The following is a 21345-nucleotide window of genomic DNA, read 5'->3' as shown; positions in this document are numbered from 1 at the left end:
TGTAAGTGTAGATTAGTGATAGCAAAAAAAAAAAAAAAAAAAGGGCAGTTCCTGTGTGGTAACCTCCAACGAGTTCTACACAAGGGTATAAAGGGCATATAAAAGTGTAGGCAAAGGGTCTTTCTGTGTTTATACAGAGGATCAAAGCCTAATTGGGCTACCCCGAAAATGAACTAAGATACGATATGAAAAAGAACTTCCAACATCGGCACCCTCTGGAAGACTCATGCCAGAAGATGATCATCAAAAAACCCCAACAAAGATCCACGCACTGCTACAGCTGTAGATGCACTCATCCCACCAGTTCCTGGACCTGCCATGGGAATGAGGAAGGAGATATCTAAGCTGGCCTGTGCATACAGTAAAACAACAAAATTGGACTGGATCTATACTGTTGGAACTCAACCAAGAATTTGGAGAAGTGCAAATTGTAGCGCTCCAAAGTCTTACAACTACAAACTATTTATTGTTAAAAGAACATATGGCATGTGAACAGTCCCCAGGAATGGGTTGTTTTAATTTGTCTGATTTCTCTCAGACTGTTCAAGTTCATTTGGACAATATCCACCATATCATAGATAAGTTTTCACAAATGCCTAAGGTGCCTAACTGGTTTTCTTGGTTTCACTGCAGATGGCTGGTAATTACAGATATGCTTTGGTTATGTAACTATACTCCTATTATGTTAATGTGTGTGTGCAATTTAAGTAGTAGCTTAAAACCTATACATGCTGAAGTTACTCTACAAGAAGATATATCAAAGAAATAATCAATCTTCCCATGTTTTCTTCCGCCTGCTACTTCTATAGCTTTTCTTCTTCCTTCCTAATTACAACCCTTAAATAGAATTCGTGCCTCATATCAAATTTACCGAGTATCATAATTCTTCCAAGTGGTAAAGATACCTCAAGACAAATGCTGGGCATAGAAGCCACAGGGCATAAATATGCAAAGAAGTAAAAAGCTAACTTTTTCAAACAATAAGGCTTCTCTCTCACTTACCAACTTCACATTTCCCTGTATGGCCCCGGAAGATGACTGGTTAGCCAGAGACGGGTAAGATTCCTCAAGGGAGGAACAACCTAAGACAGGCACAGTCGCAGGGGGGCCATCAGGTGAGAAATTGGGGTTCAACAGAGGTGAGGCTTAGAACCTCACCCCCCCGTTCTGAGAGAAATCTTCTGCATACGTGGATGTTTTATTGCCCTGGTCTAGCTTGGATTAACACATAGTCTACAGGCACACACCTGATCATCTACATGTGCTCTCTTACAACACTAAACTATGTTTTCTACCTTTATCTTGTATCTACCTACCACTTCAGCATTTTATTAAAAATAATAATAATAAAGAGAGAAATGTGGTATCCACATATAAATCAAGTATAAAAACCAAATCAGTATTCATATTTGAACTGACTGTTTATAGTTCATAATGCATGAGCAAAACCGAAAGTTTCTGTGATGACTGCCCTTGTACTGTTCACTATGTAACTTATTCATTATGTAAGAATTTGTTCTCCATGTAAAAACTTGTTTGTTATGCCTCAGAAGATTGGAGACTGACAAAAATTAGGCTTGGGGTGGAATAATGATTGTGCATTGAGCATTGACTCCCCTATACAGAATTTTATTGTTGTTAACAACCATTTGATCAATAAATATGAGAGATGCCCTCACAAAAAAAAAAAAAAAAAAAAAAAAAAGGACAGACTTCCAATGGTAAAATAAATTAGTAACCGGGATGTAATGTATAGCATAAGGAATATAGTCAAGATATTGTAACAGCCTGGTAGGGTGATAGCTGGAACCTAGAATTATGTATATAAATGTTCTACCACTGTGTTGTACACTTGAAACTCATGTAATGTAATACTGTGTGTCAACTACCCTTCAATAAAAAATAATTATTAAAAAAAAAAAAAAAAAAAAAAAGCAAGCTAGAGCAAAAAAAAAAAAAAAAAATTAGCATTAATTAGGGTATACTTCACACATACAAAAATGCATAAAGAATTGTGTGTATTGACCACACTCAAGAAAAAATATAACTCCTACCGTTGAACCCTGTGCACCTCGGCCTGTCTCCCCAGACCAGGGAGCCCCTTTACTCTTTAATTTGCCTTGCCATGGCCTCCTTGACAAGGGGTGGGGGGCAAAGGACACTTCCCTGTTCTCATCTTGCTGTCCATCTCCGCACCAGTCAACCCAGGTGACCACGCCCCTTTTCTGGAAGCACTTCCCGGATACCTGCTCATCACCTCCTAGCTTTCTCCTACCACCCACGCCACCACCCCCTCTCTGAGTCCTCCTTTGTCAGGCTTCTGCATGTTGGGGGACTCTCCTAACCTAGTCCTGGACCCTCATCTTTCTGTACATTCTCTCCCTAGGTCAAAGGTCCTTAATGGGGGACCACAAGTTCTGCGAAGAGAATTCGGGTGTCCGTGAACTTGAGAGAGAAAAAAAATCACATCTTTTGCTCACTAATCTGTAATTAAAAATGGGCATTTCCTTTAATTATGAGCAGAAGCCACAAACCATAACACTGTTAGCTATCCTGTGACTTCATTACCAATACAAATCACAAATATTTTCTTACCGCAATGCAGGTGTTATAATATCTTAAAATATTGTTTTTACTTGTCACGACTTCGGAACTATGGACATTCCCAAACCCACCACTGGATGATGCCACAGGTACAGTACATCTAATTTTTAATGTTTTGATTACAATTGCAATAGCACAGGGGGCTCTTATGCTTTTATTTTCTGTATTTAAAAGTATTATTCTGAAAGGGACTCCAGTAGCTTCCCCCAGGACCAGATGCCAAAGTGTCCGAGAACCCAGACGGGTCAGGGCCTCCTGCAGGTGCTCCAGGGGGCCTCAGGACATTCGCAACCCTTACACGCGATGGTGTCATCTCCTTCTCCCACCCAGACTTCTCCCTAATGTCCCGCCTACTCACCACCCCCCCGGGGGTTTCCCCCAATCATCTCAAGCAAAAGCATCCAGCGTGGACCCCTTGATTCCTCAGCTCCCACTGCTTCTGTCCCTGCAGCCCCACCATCTTTTCTGTTCCAGAAAATGGCTCCACCCAGTTCTTAAGCCCCAAACACAGACCTCACCCTTGACTCTTCTCTTTTGCTCATCTGCTGCACTCAGGCCCCTAGTAAGTTCTGGCCTCTTATTGTTGTGATCTCAGGGTGAGTTTCAAATATGTTCAGTTTCTTCCACTCTGGGCCAGGCTACTGCCACCCCCATGGGTGAGCCCCTTGTGCCCTCCCTACCACACCCGTCAGATCCCTGGGGAGTCTAACATGTGGCTGGCTGGGGTGCAGCAGGCTGATAAAGGTAAGCAGAGCTATACTAAGGCTGCTCTTGGACTTTCCTATGAGTCCCAAACTGCAAGGGACCTTGTTTAAAGTGCAGACTCCCATGCCCTGAGCTTCAGCTCCAGGCAGACAAATAGCAAGTTCATTCCTAAGGTGAAACCTTCTCAGGCATCTCCCCTTAGCCTCTCATTTGCAGATGGACGAACTGAGGCCCAGAAGATTTGCCCAAGGTCACCACCTGGCAGGCTAGGTTCCCTGATTCCTTGCCCAGGGCTGCCTTCAGTCTGCAGAGCTGGGCTTGGGGGTCATCTCGAGTGATAGGAGTTCCCTAGGCGCCCTCACTGGTCCCCACCTTGTTCTGTGGTGGCAAGCAGCTAGGTGGGGGGATGGCTGCCACCCAATTTGCCACACCTGCCCACAGATGGGCCCCGAGATGGATAATCGGGGCCAGATGAGCTCAGTTTAGCTAGTTTGGGGCTCTGGTGACTAATGTCAGCCTGTGCGGTGGACGCTGGGTCTGGCCCAGGACTAAGGCACAAGCTGGAAGTGTGGGGGAAGGAACAGCCCTGGATGAGAGCTGCCACTGCCCCTATCCCCAGTGGATTGACCTGCCCCTTCTCTGTTGCCCTCATGCTGGAAGATTCTCAGGGCTGAGGTAGGAATTGTGGGCCTCATCTCCCACCATCCCTCCAGCCTACAAAGAGGCTAATCTTTGGCTTTTGGGCCACCAACCCTCTCTCTGGTTTTGAATTCTGGCTCTCCCGTACTCTAGCTGTGGGCCTCTAATAGTGGAGGGCTACATCTCTCTGAGGCTTGCTTCACCAATCTGTGACATGGGGACAGTAAACCCTGCTCCTGTTGGGGAGAGGGCATTTGCAAAGGTTCTTGAAGGAAAGGAAAAGAAAGAAAAGAAAAGGAGTTTTGACAAACAAGGGTGGGGGAGGAAGGAGGGTTTTGTGGACAGACTAGAGATGAGCATCTGAAGATGAACGGTCTCAGTGGCTGAGGGGACCTGCTCAAGCCTGGTTTCTCCTGCATCATTTATGTAAAAAAAGACTTCAGTTGGAAAACATATAAACAGCTGGGGTCCATCCATCCAAAGGACTCCACTCATAAATAAAAAGGAAGGAAGTATTGATGTACACAGCAACATAGATGAATCTCAGATATATTATGCTGAGTGAAATAAGCCAAGCTCAAAAGGCCATACATTGCAGGATTCCACTTATATGGCATTCTGTAAGTCAGAATCCATGGTTCGTAGGGGTCTGAGGGCAGGGATTGACTGCAAAGAGACATGAGAATTTTGGGGGTGTTGGCAAGTTCTATATCATGACTGTGGTAATGGTTACATAACTGTATACATTTGTCAAAACTCAGAACTGTATGTTAGAAAGGTGAAATAGGTGAAGGGGATAAAAAGGCACAGATTGTCAGTCATAGTGTAAATTAATCATGGGGATAAAAGTACAGCATAGAGAATATAGTCAGTAATTCTATAACGTCTTTTTATGTTGACAGTAACTACACTAATTGGGCTGAGCATCTGATAGTATAGATAACTGTTGAATCACTATGTTATATACTTGAAACCAATACAATACTGTATATCAACTATACTTCAACTAAAAAAAGGTGAATTTCACTGTATGTGGATTATACCTCAGTAAAAAGCAAACTCACCAACACAAGGTTCTATAAAATGACCTATATATAAATCTGTGTGATAATAATAAACACATTTCCTCAAACTAATCCCTCACCCTCTGAGTTTCATTCATGTATTTGCTCGGGAATTATTTCTTGAGTACCTACTATGTGCTATGCTAGAGACTACTATGTGCTATGTACTAGGGACTAGAGAATCAGGAATGAACAAAATTGACAAGTTTTCTGATTACAGGGCACTTTCACTAAATCCATTGGTTAGATTCCAATAGTGATGAGTGTTATGGAGAAAAAAAGATAGGGTAACAAGTGGGGTTGGGGCAAGGTTAGCCAGAGTGGCAGGGAAACCCTCACTAGAGGGGGTCATTGAGCCAAGAGGATATGAAGGAGCCAGAGGTGGGAAAGTCAGGAGGAAGGGAATCCCAGGCAAAGAGAAAGGCAAGTGCAAAGGCCCTGAGGTGGGACTGTGTCTGGTGTGTTAGAGAATCAAAAGATCAATAACAGTTGACCTCTGCCTGTCTCTTCCATGGAAAATGGTGTATGTTGTTCATCTTTGGGAAAAGCATTTTGTCAACTACAGGTAAACATTCTATAGAACCTTGTGTTGGTGGGTTTGGTTTTTATTGAGGTATTGGGCAGGTACCTCTACCTTTCTGGGACTCTTCTTTAGAATAGAGATAATCACCCTCTTATCTACAGGTTGTAGGGAGAGTTACCAACATGAGCCATGTAAAGGCCTGGACCATGGTTACATAATCAACACATGATAAATCCGGTATGCTTGTGTCATGGATTACTATGCGGCTGTTAAAAAGAATGAGGTTGACCTTCATGAGCTGCTGATCTAAAAAGATGAGCCAGATATACTCTTGGGTAAAAAAAGCAAGATGCAGAACATTACTTAGAGTGTGGATCCATTTCTGTGTAAGAAAGATCCAAATGATGTATTTTCATATGTACACAGATAAAAGGCACAGAGGACACAAACTCTTAACAGTGGTGATTTGCTTCAGAGGAGAGGATTACAATGAAGGTGATGGTGATGGTGTTTTATTTTTTACATATCCCTAAATTGTTTGGATTTCAAAAAATAGAATGAGAGTGTATACAGATATGATTAATACTTAAAAGCCAGTATATATACCAGGTGTTTTTAACAGATGTCCTTGGGCCCCTGAGGGATCTGTGAATAGAATTTAAGGAATCTGTGAACTTGGATGGAGAAGGTTACATTTTATTTTTTTCCCCACTAATCTCTAACTGAAGTGAGATTTTCTTACAGTGATTAATATAGGCCACAAACAGTGGTAGTCACAACACGCATGATTTTGTCGCCAGTAAAAATCACAGATATTGTTGTGTCTTACCACAGAGTTGTAGACATCTACGACATATTGTTTACACTCATCACAACTTTGAAATGATGGAAGGTACTAGATCCATCGCTAGATTTTGTAACTGAATGCATTAATACAGAAGCAATATGTGATCATCACAAATCAGTTTTAAAAAATATTTTGATATTTGTACCTCAAGGCTACTTGTTTCCTTTGTAAATCTATGCATGTAATCATGCATTTTTAAAAACCTTCATCTGAGAGAGGGTCCAGATTCACCAGATGCCAGAGGGGCCCAGGGTACAGGAAAGGGCATGACCTCGGTTTCTGGTCCCAGCTCTGTATCTCTGAGCTATGTGACTCTGGTGAAATTATTTCATCTCTGAGCAAATAGCATCCTTCTGGTGCTGTAGGGCCCCTCTTCTCTCCTCTCTCTCACCCCCCATCCAATCTGTGATCGCTACTCTGGGGTCACACCTAGAGTCTGGCTGCTTCTTCCCCACCCCACCACTTTCACATGGGTCCCGGCCTTCATCAGCTCATCTCGTGGGGGCTTCTCAGCCCCCTCACTGTGCTCTCAGCTTCGGTCCATGCTCCCTGGCCCCCAGTCTCTGCCCCACACAGCAGGCAGAGAGACCCCAGTACACCTAGGTCAGGTCACAGAACTTTCTGCTCAAAACCCTGCTATGGCTCCCATATCACTTAGAGACAACCAGGCTTTATAAATTCCTTTCCAGGAGGGGAAAAAAGTCTTTGCTTTAGAAACAGGCAGAACTGCCCAATAAGCATGGTCCAAACGAGGCAGCCTAGGAGGTGGGATGGGAATTAATGTGAAGCGGGGCTGAACCTAGGCCCCAGCGTGAGGGGTGGAGATGAGAGCCTGGCCTGATGATCCAGGAGAAAGGGCTTCAGCAGGAGTCACCTAGGGCCCAGGGCCTGGGTAGGGAGGGATATGGGAACCGAGATGTAGAGAGCCTGAGAGACCTGCAAGGACCACACAGCCCAGCCCCATTTCTCGTACTGGGCACCTGAGGCCCCTGTCAGGAGAGCTACTTGAAGGAGGCTGCACACAGGCACTGGTGGCCCACTCTAGCCAGGCTTGTGGAAATCTGGAAGGACAGAGCTTTGACAGCTTTGTGCGTGTGTTTCAATTTAGATGTGAAATATTGTAATTTTAATTATTTTGCAATGGATGATGTAAGCACACTGCTCAAAATTCCAAGGAACCAAAGGATGTAGAGTGATAACAAATCTCCCAGACCCGCCCTGGTTACCCTCCCGTTGAAGGACATTCCTGGGTTTTTCTCCCAGAGAAACTTGATGCACGCACCAGCAATAAGAATGCACACATGCCCTGGCTTTGGTCTATAAAAACGTCAGCTCACTATTCTGCATCTTGCTTCCTTTCTCTTGATATAAATGTTGGAGATTGCTTCACATTCATCTGGACAGACCCGCCTTGCTGTTTCAACAGCCACACAGTCTTCCATTGATGGGCCACCATTGTTTGCTCATCTAGTCCCCTACGGCAGGGCCTGTAGGCCATTTCCAAGCTTTTGCCATCACACCAGGGCTCCTGGGAATGTCCTTTTCCACTTATCTTCAGTGCCCTGCAAGGCTGAGTTGAGGATCAATCCCTGGGTGCAGAACCGCCCAGTTAAAGGGTGATACACCTGTGATTGCAGCAAACTGCCCTTGGCAGAGGTGACGTCTGTGGTTTCCACCCTGAGTTTGGAGGCGGGGCCCTGAGGTCTGAGGCAGCGGCCATGGGAGCCAGAGAGCTGCCTACCAAAGCCTCCTGATGCTCCCCTGCTCTCGCAATCTCACAGCACCTGGGCTTCTCCTGGCAGCCTCTTTCTGACTTTCAGGTCTCCCTGTTAACGTCACCTCATCTGAGAAGCATTCCCTGGCCACCCAGCAAAGGTAAGTCTTGCACGCCCTCCCTGCTCCACCGCTGTGACTGTCTGGTTTGTTCACAGAGCCTAGCAGCCATTTCTTATTTGTCAGTATCCCCCCATGGAGTATCAGCCCCAGGGGCACAGGCCTGCCATGTTCAGGGCCACATCTGTGCCTCAAACAGAAGGGGTGCTCAGTAAGTGTTTGTTAAAATAACAAATGGGCCAGTTTTATGTAAGGGGTGCCACATGTCCACTGAATAATATTTTGGCTGCTGGAAGTAGGTCTGGACCTCCTGAGCTGGCCCCAGCTGCGGCTGGACACTGCAAGAGGTGAGATGAGGCCACAGAGGCAGGGGGCTGGAGAGCAGGCGAGGGAACGGTACAAGGGGAAGAAATGCTTCTACGGCTGGGAGGGCCAGCAGGGCACTTACAGGAGGAGCACAGCCAGGCCCACATCGCAGGAGGGGCTGGAAAGGGGTGTCTGTAGAAGTGTTCCAGAAATGAACATGACACAGTCTTGGTGCTCAGTCATCTGTCCAACACACTTGCTGAGACATGCCAGGACCTGTGCTGGGCGCTGGGGAGAGACCAGTGCCCAGGCCTCGTTCCTGCTTGGGGTGGACCCTAGCTGTGCCCAGCTGCCAAGGCCTCCAAAGGCCGAGCTCTGAAGCACTAAGTGTGCCAGGCATGGCCCTCAGGGCCTTACAAATAGAGCCCATTTAGTTCATGTCATTGCCCCCATTTTACAGACTAGGAAAGGAAATACAGAGGAGATGAGCCCTTGGCCCAAGTCACACAGTTTGTGAGTGACAGAGGCTGGCTCGGAACACAGGCCTCTGGGTGCCAAAGACCACACACCCCTCCGTGGCAGCCAGACTGCAGGACGGGTCGAGCAGTCCCACCTGCCAGGACGCATGCCCATGACTAGACCCTCCCTCATTGAGTCAGGACTGGCCAGTGTGACCAACAGGATATTGTAGAAACATTGGAGAGTGACTTCCGTGGCTACATCATTACATTTGGCTTCTGCTTTGCCACCTCTTGGATCACTTGCTCATGGGAAAGCTGGCCACCATGTCCTGAGGACCCCCAAGCAGCCCCATAGGGGGGTCCACCCAGAGAGGAACAGCGGCCTCCCCCCACCAGCCAGCAGCCCTGTGAGTGGGCCACCTGGGAGGCTGATGCTCCAGCCCCAGTCGAGCCTTCAGGTGAGTGCAGCCCTTGCTGATATCTGAGTGTAACTGCATGAAAAAAACCTCAATTCAGAACTGCCTTGTTAAGCTGCTCCCTAATTTCTGACTCTCAGAAACTGTGAGAGATAATTACTATTTGTGGTTATTTTAAGCTGATAAATGTTTTAGAGTAATTTGTTATGCCACAACAGATAACTAAGGTACTGCTTTTGCAGAGGTTACAGAGGTCAGACCTTCAGGCTTCCGGGTCCTGCCCCACTTGCTTATCATATCACATCCCTGCCCTGCCCTTTCCCAGGCCTCAGTTTCTTTGTTCTCTAATGGGGCTAACTTTGTGGCTTGTGAGCTGGATAGCCAAGGGTTGGCTCCTCCTCCTCTGACTTGCTCCAGCCCCCGCGCACCCCCTCTGGGACCACACAGTCCCTGATCTTGTGGTTCAGTGTAGACTGGGGTTCTTAGTCTTGTTTTCTCTGAGCAGCCAGGCCCAGCCTTCCTTGGCTGATTTCCTCCCAGCAAGACATTCTGTTGCTCTTCTTCTGGGTTAGGGCTCAGAGTGAGTGGAGAGAGTGGGCAGGCGGCCAGGGGTGCAGAGTGTCAGGGACCAGGGGGCTGTCATGGAGGGATGTGTTTTTCAACTGGCAGCTGGGCCCAGAATTCCCGGCACAGGCCTGGCTTCTCCAAACTTCCAGCTGCAGCCCTGAGTCTAGTGTGGGCCTGAAGCGTTGTGCTGAGTCGGGCACTGGTTCAATCATAGCTTTGCCATTTCCTTTCTGTGTCAGTGATGTAACTTCTCTGGGCCTCAGTGGCCTCATTGGAAAATGGGGCTCATTGTTGCTCTCTCAAGGGCTGAGGAAAATAAAGGAAACAGGACTGCAATCTAGGTCCTGTGGGGGCTGGGATTCTTGCGGTATGGTCACTGCTGTAGTCCTGGGCCTAGCATCAAGCTTGGCATGTAGTAGGTGCTTACCAATATTTGTTGACTATCTGTGACCATTCTGCCCTCTGGGCCTCACCTCCATGAGGTTGGGGTGCCCGGGTCCGTCCAAGGTCAAGGGGCCACAGGAAGAAAACAAGTAGTGTGGGGAGGGAAACCAGGCGTGCCTCTGCCTTCTGGGCTTGGGGTGCTTCTCAGAAGATGGGGAGAGGCTGCTGGTGCCTGGGCCCCCTCAGGCTCAGCTATCCATTTGTGGTCACCTGTGCTGACACCTCTTGGAAGGTTTGCCTAAAATGAGGCCCAGCAGATTAACTTTCCTCATGCTCACTCATGTTGAAACCAGGAGTTTAATTGAGAGGAAGTGAAGAAGCACATTTTTTGCACCTGCTCACCTCACTGCCACCTGTACATCAACCCTTGCGTGGAATGTGGTGGTGTGTCTGTTTTGCTTGGTTAATGTCTGTTGAACACTTATTATGTGCTGGACGCTGTTCTAACCACTATGTATGTTAAATCCTGTTGCCACCCTCTGTGGTAGGATCTATTGTCAATACATTGTGCAGATGAGGCATGAAGAGGCCAAGCTACTTGTCCGAGGATGGACAGCTTGTCATGGGCAAACCCAGGCTGGCTGGGAAGAGCCCTACCTGGCTGCACTTCTGCAAAGGCTTCTTGGTGAAGTGACCGTGGGACAGCACCCCCGAACCTAGCTCCACCTGGTGGGAATAGAGCCAAGCGTGCCCTCAACAGAGGGAGCCTTGCTGGGCTATGTCCTAGTGCGGCACCAGGCTTTCCTGCCTGCACAACTCCAGTGTGTAATTCTGCTCTCATCTGATCCCCAGTAGCCTGGAGGAAAAGAGTGATTGTTCCCCAATTGTCAAATGAGCAAACTGAGGCCCAGAGAGGCCAATCACTACCCACAGCTGGTAGCTGAGGCTTTGAATCCAGTGGCTGAGCTCTTTCTATACTCCCATCTTGCATCCTTGGTGTCTGAGCCCGACCCTGTAGACGGGGTAATGGATGGGATCAGGGTCAGGCAAGGAGGGGAGGAGCAGGACCAGATGTCCATAGTCACTGCCCGTCACAGAGCAGTCCTCTCTGGGGGTGGGACAGAAAGGTGGCCACATTGGTTCCCAGCGCTCAAGATACCCACAAGTAGGGTCAGGTGCAGGGGGGTCTGGTCTGGCCTCTGAGGAGCACTCCAGTCCCATCTTGGCTATACTCTCCTGGCTTTCTACACTCCAGCCACATGGAACACTTTCCACTTCCTCCCCGGCCCCTTGCTCCATTCCCTCCCAGGGCCTTGGCACTTCCGGTTCCCTGTGCCTGGAAATCTGTTCTTTTCCCTTCCTTGTCTAAGAACTGCCAATCTGCCCTTCAGGTATCAGCTCTGCCCTTCTTCCTGGTGTTCTCCATCAAGGTCAGCCTCCCCTGCCACATTACCCACCCCTTGAACAGATGAGACCCTCCTTCACAGCATGCAGAACGGCCGATCACTACACAGGAGAAACTACTAGGTTAGTGTCTCTCTCACTGCTCCTGGAGGGGCAGGACGGAGTCACTCTTGCTTCCTGCTGCACCTTCATCACCTGCCCTGCACTGTAAGCTCTCAATAAGCATTGGCAGAAGGAATGGCTAAGTGACTAGAGGAATGACCACTCCGACCTGGCAGACTAAGTTCAGATCTCTGTGTGTGCGCATGAGCACATGCACTTGTATGCCGGCACACAGCTCAGAGCTTAATAACTGTGGACGCAGGGAGTTGCCATGAGGCTCATGGCATGCCATGTATCCTGTTGCTATGGGGAAGGAGATGCAAGATGTCCTCTGCAGGGGGTCAGGAACTCAGTTCTGGTCCAACCCCTGCCACTGACCCTGGGGTGAATGCAGTCAAGGCACTTTCCCTCTCAGGGTCAGTGTACCCATCCATGAAATGGGCATAGAGAGGTAGTCTGTGTGGTGAGGTCTGCAGCCAGCCTGCTTGGTTTCAAACCCACCTTCCTTACTTCCTACTCATGTGAGCTCTCTGGACCTTACTTTCCACACAATAAATGGGGATCATAACAGTCTTCACCTTGTAGGATATTGTGAGGTGTAATCAGTTAGTGTTTGTAAAACACATTTGGTAGTGCCTGGCACAGAGAAACCCCCTCTGTGTGTTAGCCACAGCAGCACACTCACCCAGAAGAGAGAACAAACCATATGAGCATCTCCTATTTCCTTGCCCGCTGGAGTAGTACCAGGCACATCCCCAGCCCTTGGCATGTGCTAGTCCTTTGGGCCTTGCAGCAAACTCAGGGGTGCACTTACCATTGGCCCCAGTTTGCAGATGGCAAAACTGAGGCTCAGGCCTTTCCTACATTTGAGAGTTATAAATCTCACATATATAAGGTTGACTGAATAAAAGCAAATTGTAGAAAGATATAGGCAGTGTGACACCATTTATATAAGAAACAAATATTACACATTGGTTAGGGAGGGACAAACAGGAGTAAGAGGTTATCAACACCAAATTCTTTGGTGGGGGAAGGAAGTCACAGAGTGGCAGGGGCTTGATGGTATTGGTAAGGTTTTGTTTCTTAAACTGGGTGTGGGAACAAGGCATTTTATTTGACTTTTCTATCTTTTCATACTTCTAAAACATCAGTAAAAAATTTAAATGCACAGAATAAACTGCAAAGAAATTAACCAGGAGATGATCAGGGAACTGGGGAGAGAAGTGATTTTTTTTCTCTCTGTGTCTTCACATACTCCCGTATTTCCTAATTTTTGTACACAGAAACTTAGCAAAAAGCTCAGAAAAGTGACGAGGCTGTTGGCAAGAGGTAGAGCTAGGACTAGAACCCAGGTCTCCTGGACGCTGGAAGGAGAGGTCCAAGCTCTGCCCTATTTGCAGCCCTTCTCCTGCTCATCTTTGCTCCCCATGGGCCCATTTGCAGCCCCTGCAGAGATTCCCTATGGAGGCTCCCCTCAGCTGCTTGGAAATCGTCTACCTCCTTCAGCTGTACTTGGTGGCCACACTGTAGACCAGCGTTAGGCTGGAGGCAGGAGGGAAGGGCCACAGGGCTCCGCTGACCTGAGCTGCTGAGGCTCGGTCCCTCTGGCCTATTCAGCTTCAGGGGTCCCCAGAGACCCCACCAGATCTCTCTATGCTTTGCTTTGTTTTGTTCTTATCTGAGGGATTTGTTTCATGATCCCCACTTTGCAGATGAGGAAACCGAGGCCCAGAGAGGAGAAAAAGGACTTTCCCAAGATCACACGAGGCAGGACGTGAAGTTGGAGTTGGATTCCCGTGCTGACTCCAAAATGGATTCCCTTCCCATGCCTTCCAAGTGTGTTACGGATAGCAGCCACTTACTGAGTGCTTACAGTGTGCCAGGCACTGTGCCCAGGCCAGAATGTGTGTTAGCTCACCTAATCAGCGAGTGACTTCTCTTAGTATCCCTACTTCAAAGATAAGGCAACGGGCACAGAGTGGCAAAGTGATTGGGAACACATAGCCAGCAAGCGTGGAGCTGGGATTCAAATCGAGTCACTTGGTTCCCAAGGCTCAGCTTCCATGGGATTTACCCCAGACCCTGTGCCAAGGATGGGGTGGGTAATGGTTAGGATGCCCATATGGAGGTTCTGAGCTCCTCTCAGTTTTCAAGGGCTGCCACTGCTGGCTGAGGGGCTCCCAAATCTTCTGTGGCAGAAGAGCCCTCGAGAAGCCCTCATTGGCTTAGGGGCTCCTGGGGGAAGGGAAACACCCAGCAGCTGCGAGCTTCCTCTCTGGTGGACGGGCCCCCACTGGGTATCCAGGCCCCAGGTCACAATGGATATGTCTTGTTTATTAGCCAGGAAACTTGCCTAAGTGCTGAGAGCATGGGTTCCGGCATCAGCCAGGCTCAGTGTGACTCTGACCTCACCCTTCCTGGCCGTGTTAGGCCGAGGCAAGTCACCTAACCTCTCGGTGCCTCAGTTTCCTGATCTGTTAATGGGCAACGACCTTGCTTCATAGGCTAACTGTGACAATTAAATGCATTCATTTTTATAAGGCATGTAAGATAGTGTCTGGCACATAGTAAGTGCTCAATAAATGCTGGCCATAAATTCCATTATCTTTCTTTATCTTATGCTCTTTGTGGGAGGCAGGCAGTATGTTGAGTTCCACTTTACAGAATGAATGCAAGTGGCTTCCCCAGGGTCCCACAATTGCTCAGTGACACCACTGGGCCCTGACCCCTGACTCAGGGTTCATTCCAGACATTTCAGAGCCGGCTGTGAGGTTAAGCAAACACTCAGAGGCCAGTGTCTGGGCCTGGGTGCAGGCTTAAGGGAAGACTGAGGCCTGTTTTCTCACATTTCTTGCCCAGGGAGAAAAGGGGGAGAGGGTCTGTGTGCATCCCAGCCAGCAGAGCTCTGGGACCCAGGAGAAGAGAGCCAGGAACACACAGCCCCGCCCCTGTGCGCTGGCCCCGCCACACCTCTTGAACAAATGAGCAAGTAAGCCTGTCCCTTTACGGGGCAGCCCAGTGAGGTGCTGCTCCTGCGGCAGCTCCCCTGGTCATCTCCGGGCCTGGGGTCTCTGTGCCAGCCATTTCTAGGATCTTTTCTTGGAAAAATAGCCCCATTTCTCCGAGAGGCAGACGCTGTTTTCCCCATCCCATCCCCCAGCCTCAAACTGCTTAGAAAGCAGCCAGCAGTGAGGTTAGGAAATCAAACCCCAAGACATTCTGTTCGGCAACCGAGATTCAGTTGTTTGGACAACCGAAGGCTGAAAATGCCAAGAATTTATGGACAGCCTGGGGAGGCCGGGGCAGCTAGGAGTCCTGGGCCAGTTTGGGAGGGTCTTGGGCTGGGCTGGGACCCCACGCTGTGCTCCCACTGGGTGTGCTTTTGACCCGTGTCCAGCCAGGCAGGGCCTCATGACCTCCGGGCTGAGGGGCTGAGTTATTCTGAGGTTTGACGTCAGGGACCGGAGTAAGCGGCAGAGGCTGGGGGCAGACCCAGGTCAGGAGGCTCCTACCCAGCCCTGACCCTTCCCTGCTTGGCTTTGGGTGACAAAGGGGAAGAGAAAGAGCCCCTGCTGAGCAGCCCAGGCACCGGCCACCAGGTCAGTGTGTCTTGGGTCCTCCAGTGTGGACAGAGCACGTGGACACCTGGGGAGGGAGGGGCAGGAGGGACAGCTGGGCTAGTGGGGACGGGAGGAGGGTCTAAGAGAGGGAGACAGGGAGAGATGTGGGGAAAGGCCAGCCAGACAGGAGAGAGAACCAGAGAGTGAGACAGATGGCCACAGAATTGCAGCCGTGAGTCAGGGCCACCGTGAGACCCCAGGAGAGAGACCCACAAGAGGCAGAGAGACACAGAGGTAGAACAGGAGAGGCAGAGATGGGGAGAGAGGCAGAAAGGGCCTGTCATTGTTGGTACAGCTGAGATAACCCAGGGCCCCACAGTTCGTGGTTTGGAATCTGCCCTGCCTGTGGGGCCCCAGAGACTCAGAGGACCCTGTGCTATCCTGGGGTTGGGAGCCTGGGTCCCTGGGTGCTGGGTGCCCTGGTCCTCCTCACTCTCTTCATCTTCACAGCGGGTCTCTCTGGGGGGCATGGGAGAAGGTGGAGTGTGGTACCTCCTGGCTGGGAGACCCGGACAATGGGGGGATGAGAGTAACTGGGTGAGTCTTCACTGAGCACCTGCCGCAGGCAGTAGGTGCTCTCACTCTCCTGTCACTCAGCTGAGGCACTGAGTGCAGGGCCAGCCTGGGTCTTGGATGTCGGTGGACCCAGGGGGCCGTGTGGCTGACCACAGGGCTGCAGGGCCTAGCTAGGGAGGCCTGCTCCCCAGCTGGCTCTGTCCCCCACCCCCTCAACATTCCTGGCCATCTTCTCGCCTAGATGAGGGGGTGGAGCAGAGCCAGGAGCTGATGCGCAGCCCACCGATAGCCAACTCTTGACGTGAGTCACAGGGCAGAGGCTTTCCAGGAGGAGGAGGCAGAGAGGTGGAGGAAGGGCAGGACAGTAGAAGGAAGGGAAACAGGAGTGGTACCCGGGAGGGGTGTGAGATACGGGACAGGGAGCAGCCCCTTCACGCCTCAACGCGTTCTGAGCACAGCAGGAGAACGCCAGTCAGCTGCAAGCTGGGAGAAAGAAGTGGAGGTCCAGGGATTCAAGAATCCGGAGACAGAGGATATTGTTTTAGGTCACACCTCTCCCACCTCCTTGCCACCCTTCAGAGTCAGGAGAAACAACCTGGGGTTTGGAGTGGGAAACCAGGCTGGCTCTCAGTGCCATATGACTCAGCAAGTCCCTTCCCCTCCCTGGCCTCAGTTTCCTCACCTGCACACCTGGGGGACAGGGGCAGAAGTTGGGAGCACGAGATGAGCACGTGCTGGAGTGGAAACTCATAACAGAGAGGGTCTCCCCTGTGCCCACCCTGATGAGCGGCATCTTGCTGACAGCTCTGTCTGGGGGGCTGGTCATCTCTGTCTCTCCCTGCTCATCCCTGATGGTGATGGTGATGATGATGATGCTCCTCGATCAGAATATTTTGGAACTCATTTTTTTTCTCTTTTTGGATGTTACAGCAGAAGCCAAAAAGAGACTTTTGAGTCTCCCCCAGAGGGCATGGAGAGGGTTCTCAACCCAGGGGGTCTTTCCAGGAAATGGCAGAGCAAACACTTGCTTGGACCCCACCCCACCAGAGATTCGGCAGGATTGGAGATCCCTTGAGAATGAAGGGATGGATGAGTGACATTCACAGCCCCAAGGTTACCTGCAACCCTTGGACTGACTTGACCGAGATTGAGCTTCCCCCACCCAGTAGTGCAGGGCTTAAAATAGATTGTGTTGAATTATGTTCAACAAAGAGTCTAAGTCTTGGGAAACACCAACATTTTTGGGGTGTAGGGTGGCAGGAGCCACCTGAGGGACTGGAGGAACACTCATGCATGTGTCTAACAGACATGTATTAAGCACGTACTATGTGTCAGGCACTGTTCTAGGTTCTGGGAACCCAGTAGGGAACAAAATAGACATGGTCCCCACCCTCACGGTCTAGCCTTCTTGGATCTCATAGACCAAAATAAATGCTTTTAATAACTGGGAAGTGCTAAGAGAGAAAAATGAATCCAGGTGAAGGAATAGAGAGAGACAGAAGAAGGGGGGCTGTTTTAAATGGGGTGGACAGGGAGGATCTCTGAGGAGGTATCATTTACACAGAGACCTGAGGGAGGCCAGGGTGAGGCATGTGGTTGTTTGGGGAAGGGGTGTTCCAGGGAGCAAGGATTTTTAATTTTATTCTGAAGAGACAGGAGCCTCGGGAGGGTTTTGAGCAGAGGAGGGACAGATCTAATTTAGGCTTTTAATGGGATCCCTCTGTTTGCTGCATGGAGAATGGACTGTGGGGCCAGGACAGAAACTTGGAGCCCAGGTGGTGGCTGTGATGACCGTCCAGGCAGGGGATGGAGGTGCCTGGTCCAGGGTGGGGCTGTAGAGATAGGGAAAGTGGTCAGAGTTGGCATGTTTGTAGATGATGGAGACAGTTTCTGGAAGGATGGTGTTGGTCAGCAACATTCCATTGTCAGGTGATCAGTATGATGAAGACTGAGCTGTGGCCATTGGATTTGGGAAGTGGGGTGTGGGAGGGAAACTTACAGGAAGGAGTAAGTAGGATGTGAGGAAGTAGAGGCAGAGCATGTGGGCTTCTAAGAGCCAGGTCAGGAGCAGAGGGTCTGGGTTGGAAAAGAGACTTGTTTTCTCCTCTTCGTTCTTCTTTTTTAACATGGGAGATTATGAGAGGGACCAAAAGAGGGGAAGACACAGGAAGGGATGGCTTGAGGAGAATGATGGGCTGCAGGGGAATGGGACCTGCAATCTAGGAAGGAACAGAGGCCTTGGCCCAGGGAGGAGCCCCTCCTCTCTGAGTGTGAGAAAGGCTCTGGGGACTGGTGAATGCACAGGTGAATTTGCACATGTGGAGCAGGCAGCTGAGGGGCATCTCTCCTCTTGGCCTCAGTTCTCATTGAAATAGGAGGCCCATGGTCTGGTGAGAGGACAGGGGAGTTATGTAATGAAGATGGAGGCTCAGGGATAGAATAACCCTTATGTGACTGGAAATAGCTGTGTGAAGAGACACATACGATATCAGGGAAGCTTGGAGACCCCTCTGGGTCAGGCTCCATTCTGTGAGACAAAGAGCTCCCTCAAGGGGGATCCCGGGATGGGATGGGATGGTGGCATGTTGGAAGTATTGTAGGACAGGGGGGTGGGAGAGTGAGTGGGCAAAGAACTATGGGAAGATGGTGAGTGGGAGGCTGAGGAGATAGAGAGATGGTCAGGGCAGGGATAAGATAGGAGGTTGAATGGGCATGTGCACGAGTGTGTATGCCAATGTGCATGAAGCAGGTTGGTTAGATTTGGGAGTGGAAAATGGACTGTGGGGTCCAGGGTGGGGACAGATAATGCTGGGTGCTCAAGGCCATCTTTTGGAAAACAGTAAACTACTAGAACTTCAATTTCCATGATTTCACATGTGTCTTTTTAAAGTTCTATTTTCATTTGTGCTATACCTTGTACATATTAACATGTACATAAGTATTAAATAAACATACACATATCAGGGGAGTCAACACTGTTTGCTGATTAAGCATGTATTTGAACAATTTGGAAACCACGGGGTAAAAAGGGACTGCTCCTTGGAGAGGCAACTTGTCAGAAGCTGTCTGCTGTTTAATACATTTGAAAGCCCCAGGAATTGATCCCATGACCCCTCCATCCCATGACCCTACTAAGACTTTTTCCTGTGCCGGGGGCCTGAGGCCTGTTCTCTCTCTTGGCAGCACCTACTTAGGCGCCCCTGCCGGCCCTGTCTTGGACCCTGCATGACACCTTTCCTGCCCTGACACCCACCCAGAGCCAAGCCTGCCTCATTCCTGTCTGTCTCTTGGACACAGTAGGTGCTCAGGATGTTTGCTGAAAGAATGAGGATAGGAGATCCTAGAGCAGCCCTGGCCTTGGGCCAAAACATCTGCGGTGTCTTCCACTCCTGCTTTCTGCCGCCCATTAGAGCTGATTAGCTCCCCCTTCAGAACATACCAGAATCTGGTTGACCACACCCCCTTCCAGCCCAGCCCAGCTCCAGGCCTTCATCACTTCTTGTCTGTGGCTTCAGTGAGTGGCCTCTGATTTGGGCTCCCACCACCCACATTGCTCCCTACAATCTATTCCATTAAAACTAAATCAGGTGTGTCTCCCCTGGCTCAAAAGCCTTCAATGGCTTCTGTGATGCACAGAGCAAATGCCAAGGTCCTCCCAGTAGCTCCAAGGCCTGACATCGTCTACCCTCCCCTCCTCTCTCAGTCTCTTCCTGCACCCCTTTCTCCTCCTCCTCCTCTGCCCAGTTACAGTGGCTGCCCTGCTGGTCCCAGGTCCCAGGTGCCCCAGCTGCATTCCCAGCTCTTATCTGCTGGTCCCTTTGCAGTGAATGCCCTCCCGGCAAACACCTGCATAGGTTGCTCCATCACATAACTTGTTGTCTGGGTTCAAACATCACCTCTTCTGAGAAGTCCTCTTGAATTATCTGACCTCAACTAGCCACCTCTGGTCACTCCTTGCCCTCTTCCCTCCTGCATTTTCCTTTACCACCTGACATCATAGTTATTTATTGTTTCTCTCTTTATCGCCTCTTTCCCCCATTAGTCCAGCAGGGGACGTACTGTTCTGTTTATTGTTGTATCCCCAACACCTAGGATTGGCCAGACCCACGGTCTGTGCTCAGTGAATTTCTATCAGTTGAATGAATAAATGGCCTTTAGGGAGCCAGGTTTCCAGTTCTGACCTTGCTCAGTCTTGCTGTGTGACCTCAGGCCCATCCCTGGCCCTCTCTGGTCCTCATTATCCCAATCTGTACAACACAGGTACAAGGGTCCCATCAGCCCAGCCCTCTGTGCCCAGGGAAGCCCCTGGGGTGGATGCTCCACCTGCCCAAAGCCACCCACTGTCCCCTCTGCAGGCCCAGCTTACCTTCTGCAGCCACTGTGTGTTGTTCTCCAGCACCTTCTCCAGCTGCCTCACCCGCTGGGTGGGCCAATCCCCCAGGTTCAGCACAGTGGCTGGTGAGTCCCTCTGGAGGCTGTTGGAGCCCCCGAAGGCCTCAGGCTCCGGCGGGCAGGGCTCAGGCTCAGGCAGCACGAAGGTGTAGCTGCACTGGCCGTGCTGGACTCTGTGTGCCCGGCGGCGCCCGCCCGCCTCTTGCCCCCTCTGCTGGGCTCCAGTCATGGTGGCCACGAGGAGGAGGAGGCCCCCCAGCAGCATGGCTGGCTGCAAGAGCATCCAGCAATGTGGCAACAGTGAGAAGTGTCTGGCCAGAGCTCCTGGGGCTTTGCTTGTCCGCTGCCCAGCCCCTTGCCCAGGTTGTACCCGCCGCGGCCACCAGTGCACAGGGCTGCCCGCAGAGCCGGCGGCTGCACCCCACGCTGGCCGAGCTCTGTCCAGGCAGCTATTTATACTTGCTCCGAATACCACAGCTGCTCTGCTTCCTCCCCCAGCCTCTGCTCCCGCCCCGACACCCCCTCACCTCTATTCTTCCCCGGCCCTTCCTCCCTTCCTTCCTCCTCACTTGTGCCCACTGGCTGCCCTGTGCCAGCTCTGCTCTGCCCGCCTGGCCTCTGAGTCCTTTATTATCCAGTAGGGGCTTGGCCTCCCTGTGAAAGGGAAGGAAAGAAAACAACACACACACACACACACACACAACCCAAAGCCCCGACACTACCCCTTTCAGAAAACCAAATGCAACAGCTCTCTCTCTTCCTGTCTCTGTCTCTCTGTCTCTCTCTCCAGCCTTCCCCCACCAAGGCTGAGATCTCAGGTTTCAGCCCCCATGCTTCCCCTTCTTTACCCCCTCTGCCTCCCCCACTCTGTTCCATGTTAGTGCTTGGAACACAAGTGAAGTGACCCCCAGAGAGAGCAGGGGAGGCAGGGAGTAAGGCTGGGGAGGAGGCAGCGAATCCAA

The 21345-nt window shown here is 50.3% G+C and overlaps 1 protein-coding gene across 3 annotated transcripts in view; it reads right to left on the bottom strand.

Annotated features, from left to right (window-relative positions):
* The window catches only part of ANGPT4 (angiopoietin 4), a 50712-nt gene extending 29843 nt beyond the window's left edge, over window positions 1–20869 (bottom strand). Inside the window, exon 1 of one of the 3 annotated variants that reach the window (XR_008997915.1) lies at window positions 20358–20869. Coding sequence is in view for 2 of the 3 variants with exons in the window: in XM_036924810.2 (XP_036780705.2) it covers window positions 20358–20666 (309 nt within the window). In the remaining variant the exon portion in view is untranslated. The remainder of the gene's footprint in view (window positions 1–20357) is intronic. The other 2 variants (XM_036924810.2, XM_036924809.2) reach the window with 2 other exon arrangements.
* Window positions 20870–21345: the final 476 nt, after the last annotated feature.

The sequence above is a fragment of the Manis pentadactyla genome, chromosome 5 (genome assembly GCF_030020395.1).
Source record: "Manis pentadactyla isolate mManPen7 chromosome 5, mManPen7.hap1, whole genome shotgun sequence".
NCBI classification, from domain to species: Eukaryota; Metazoa; Chordata; class Mammalia; order Pholidota; family Manidae; genus Manis; species Manis pentadactyla.
Note: the sequence above shows the minus strand (reverse complement) of the source record. Positions and strands in the feature narration are given on the sequence as shown.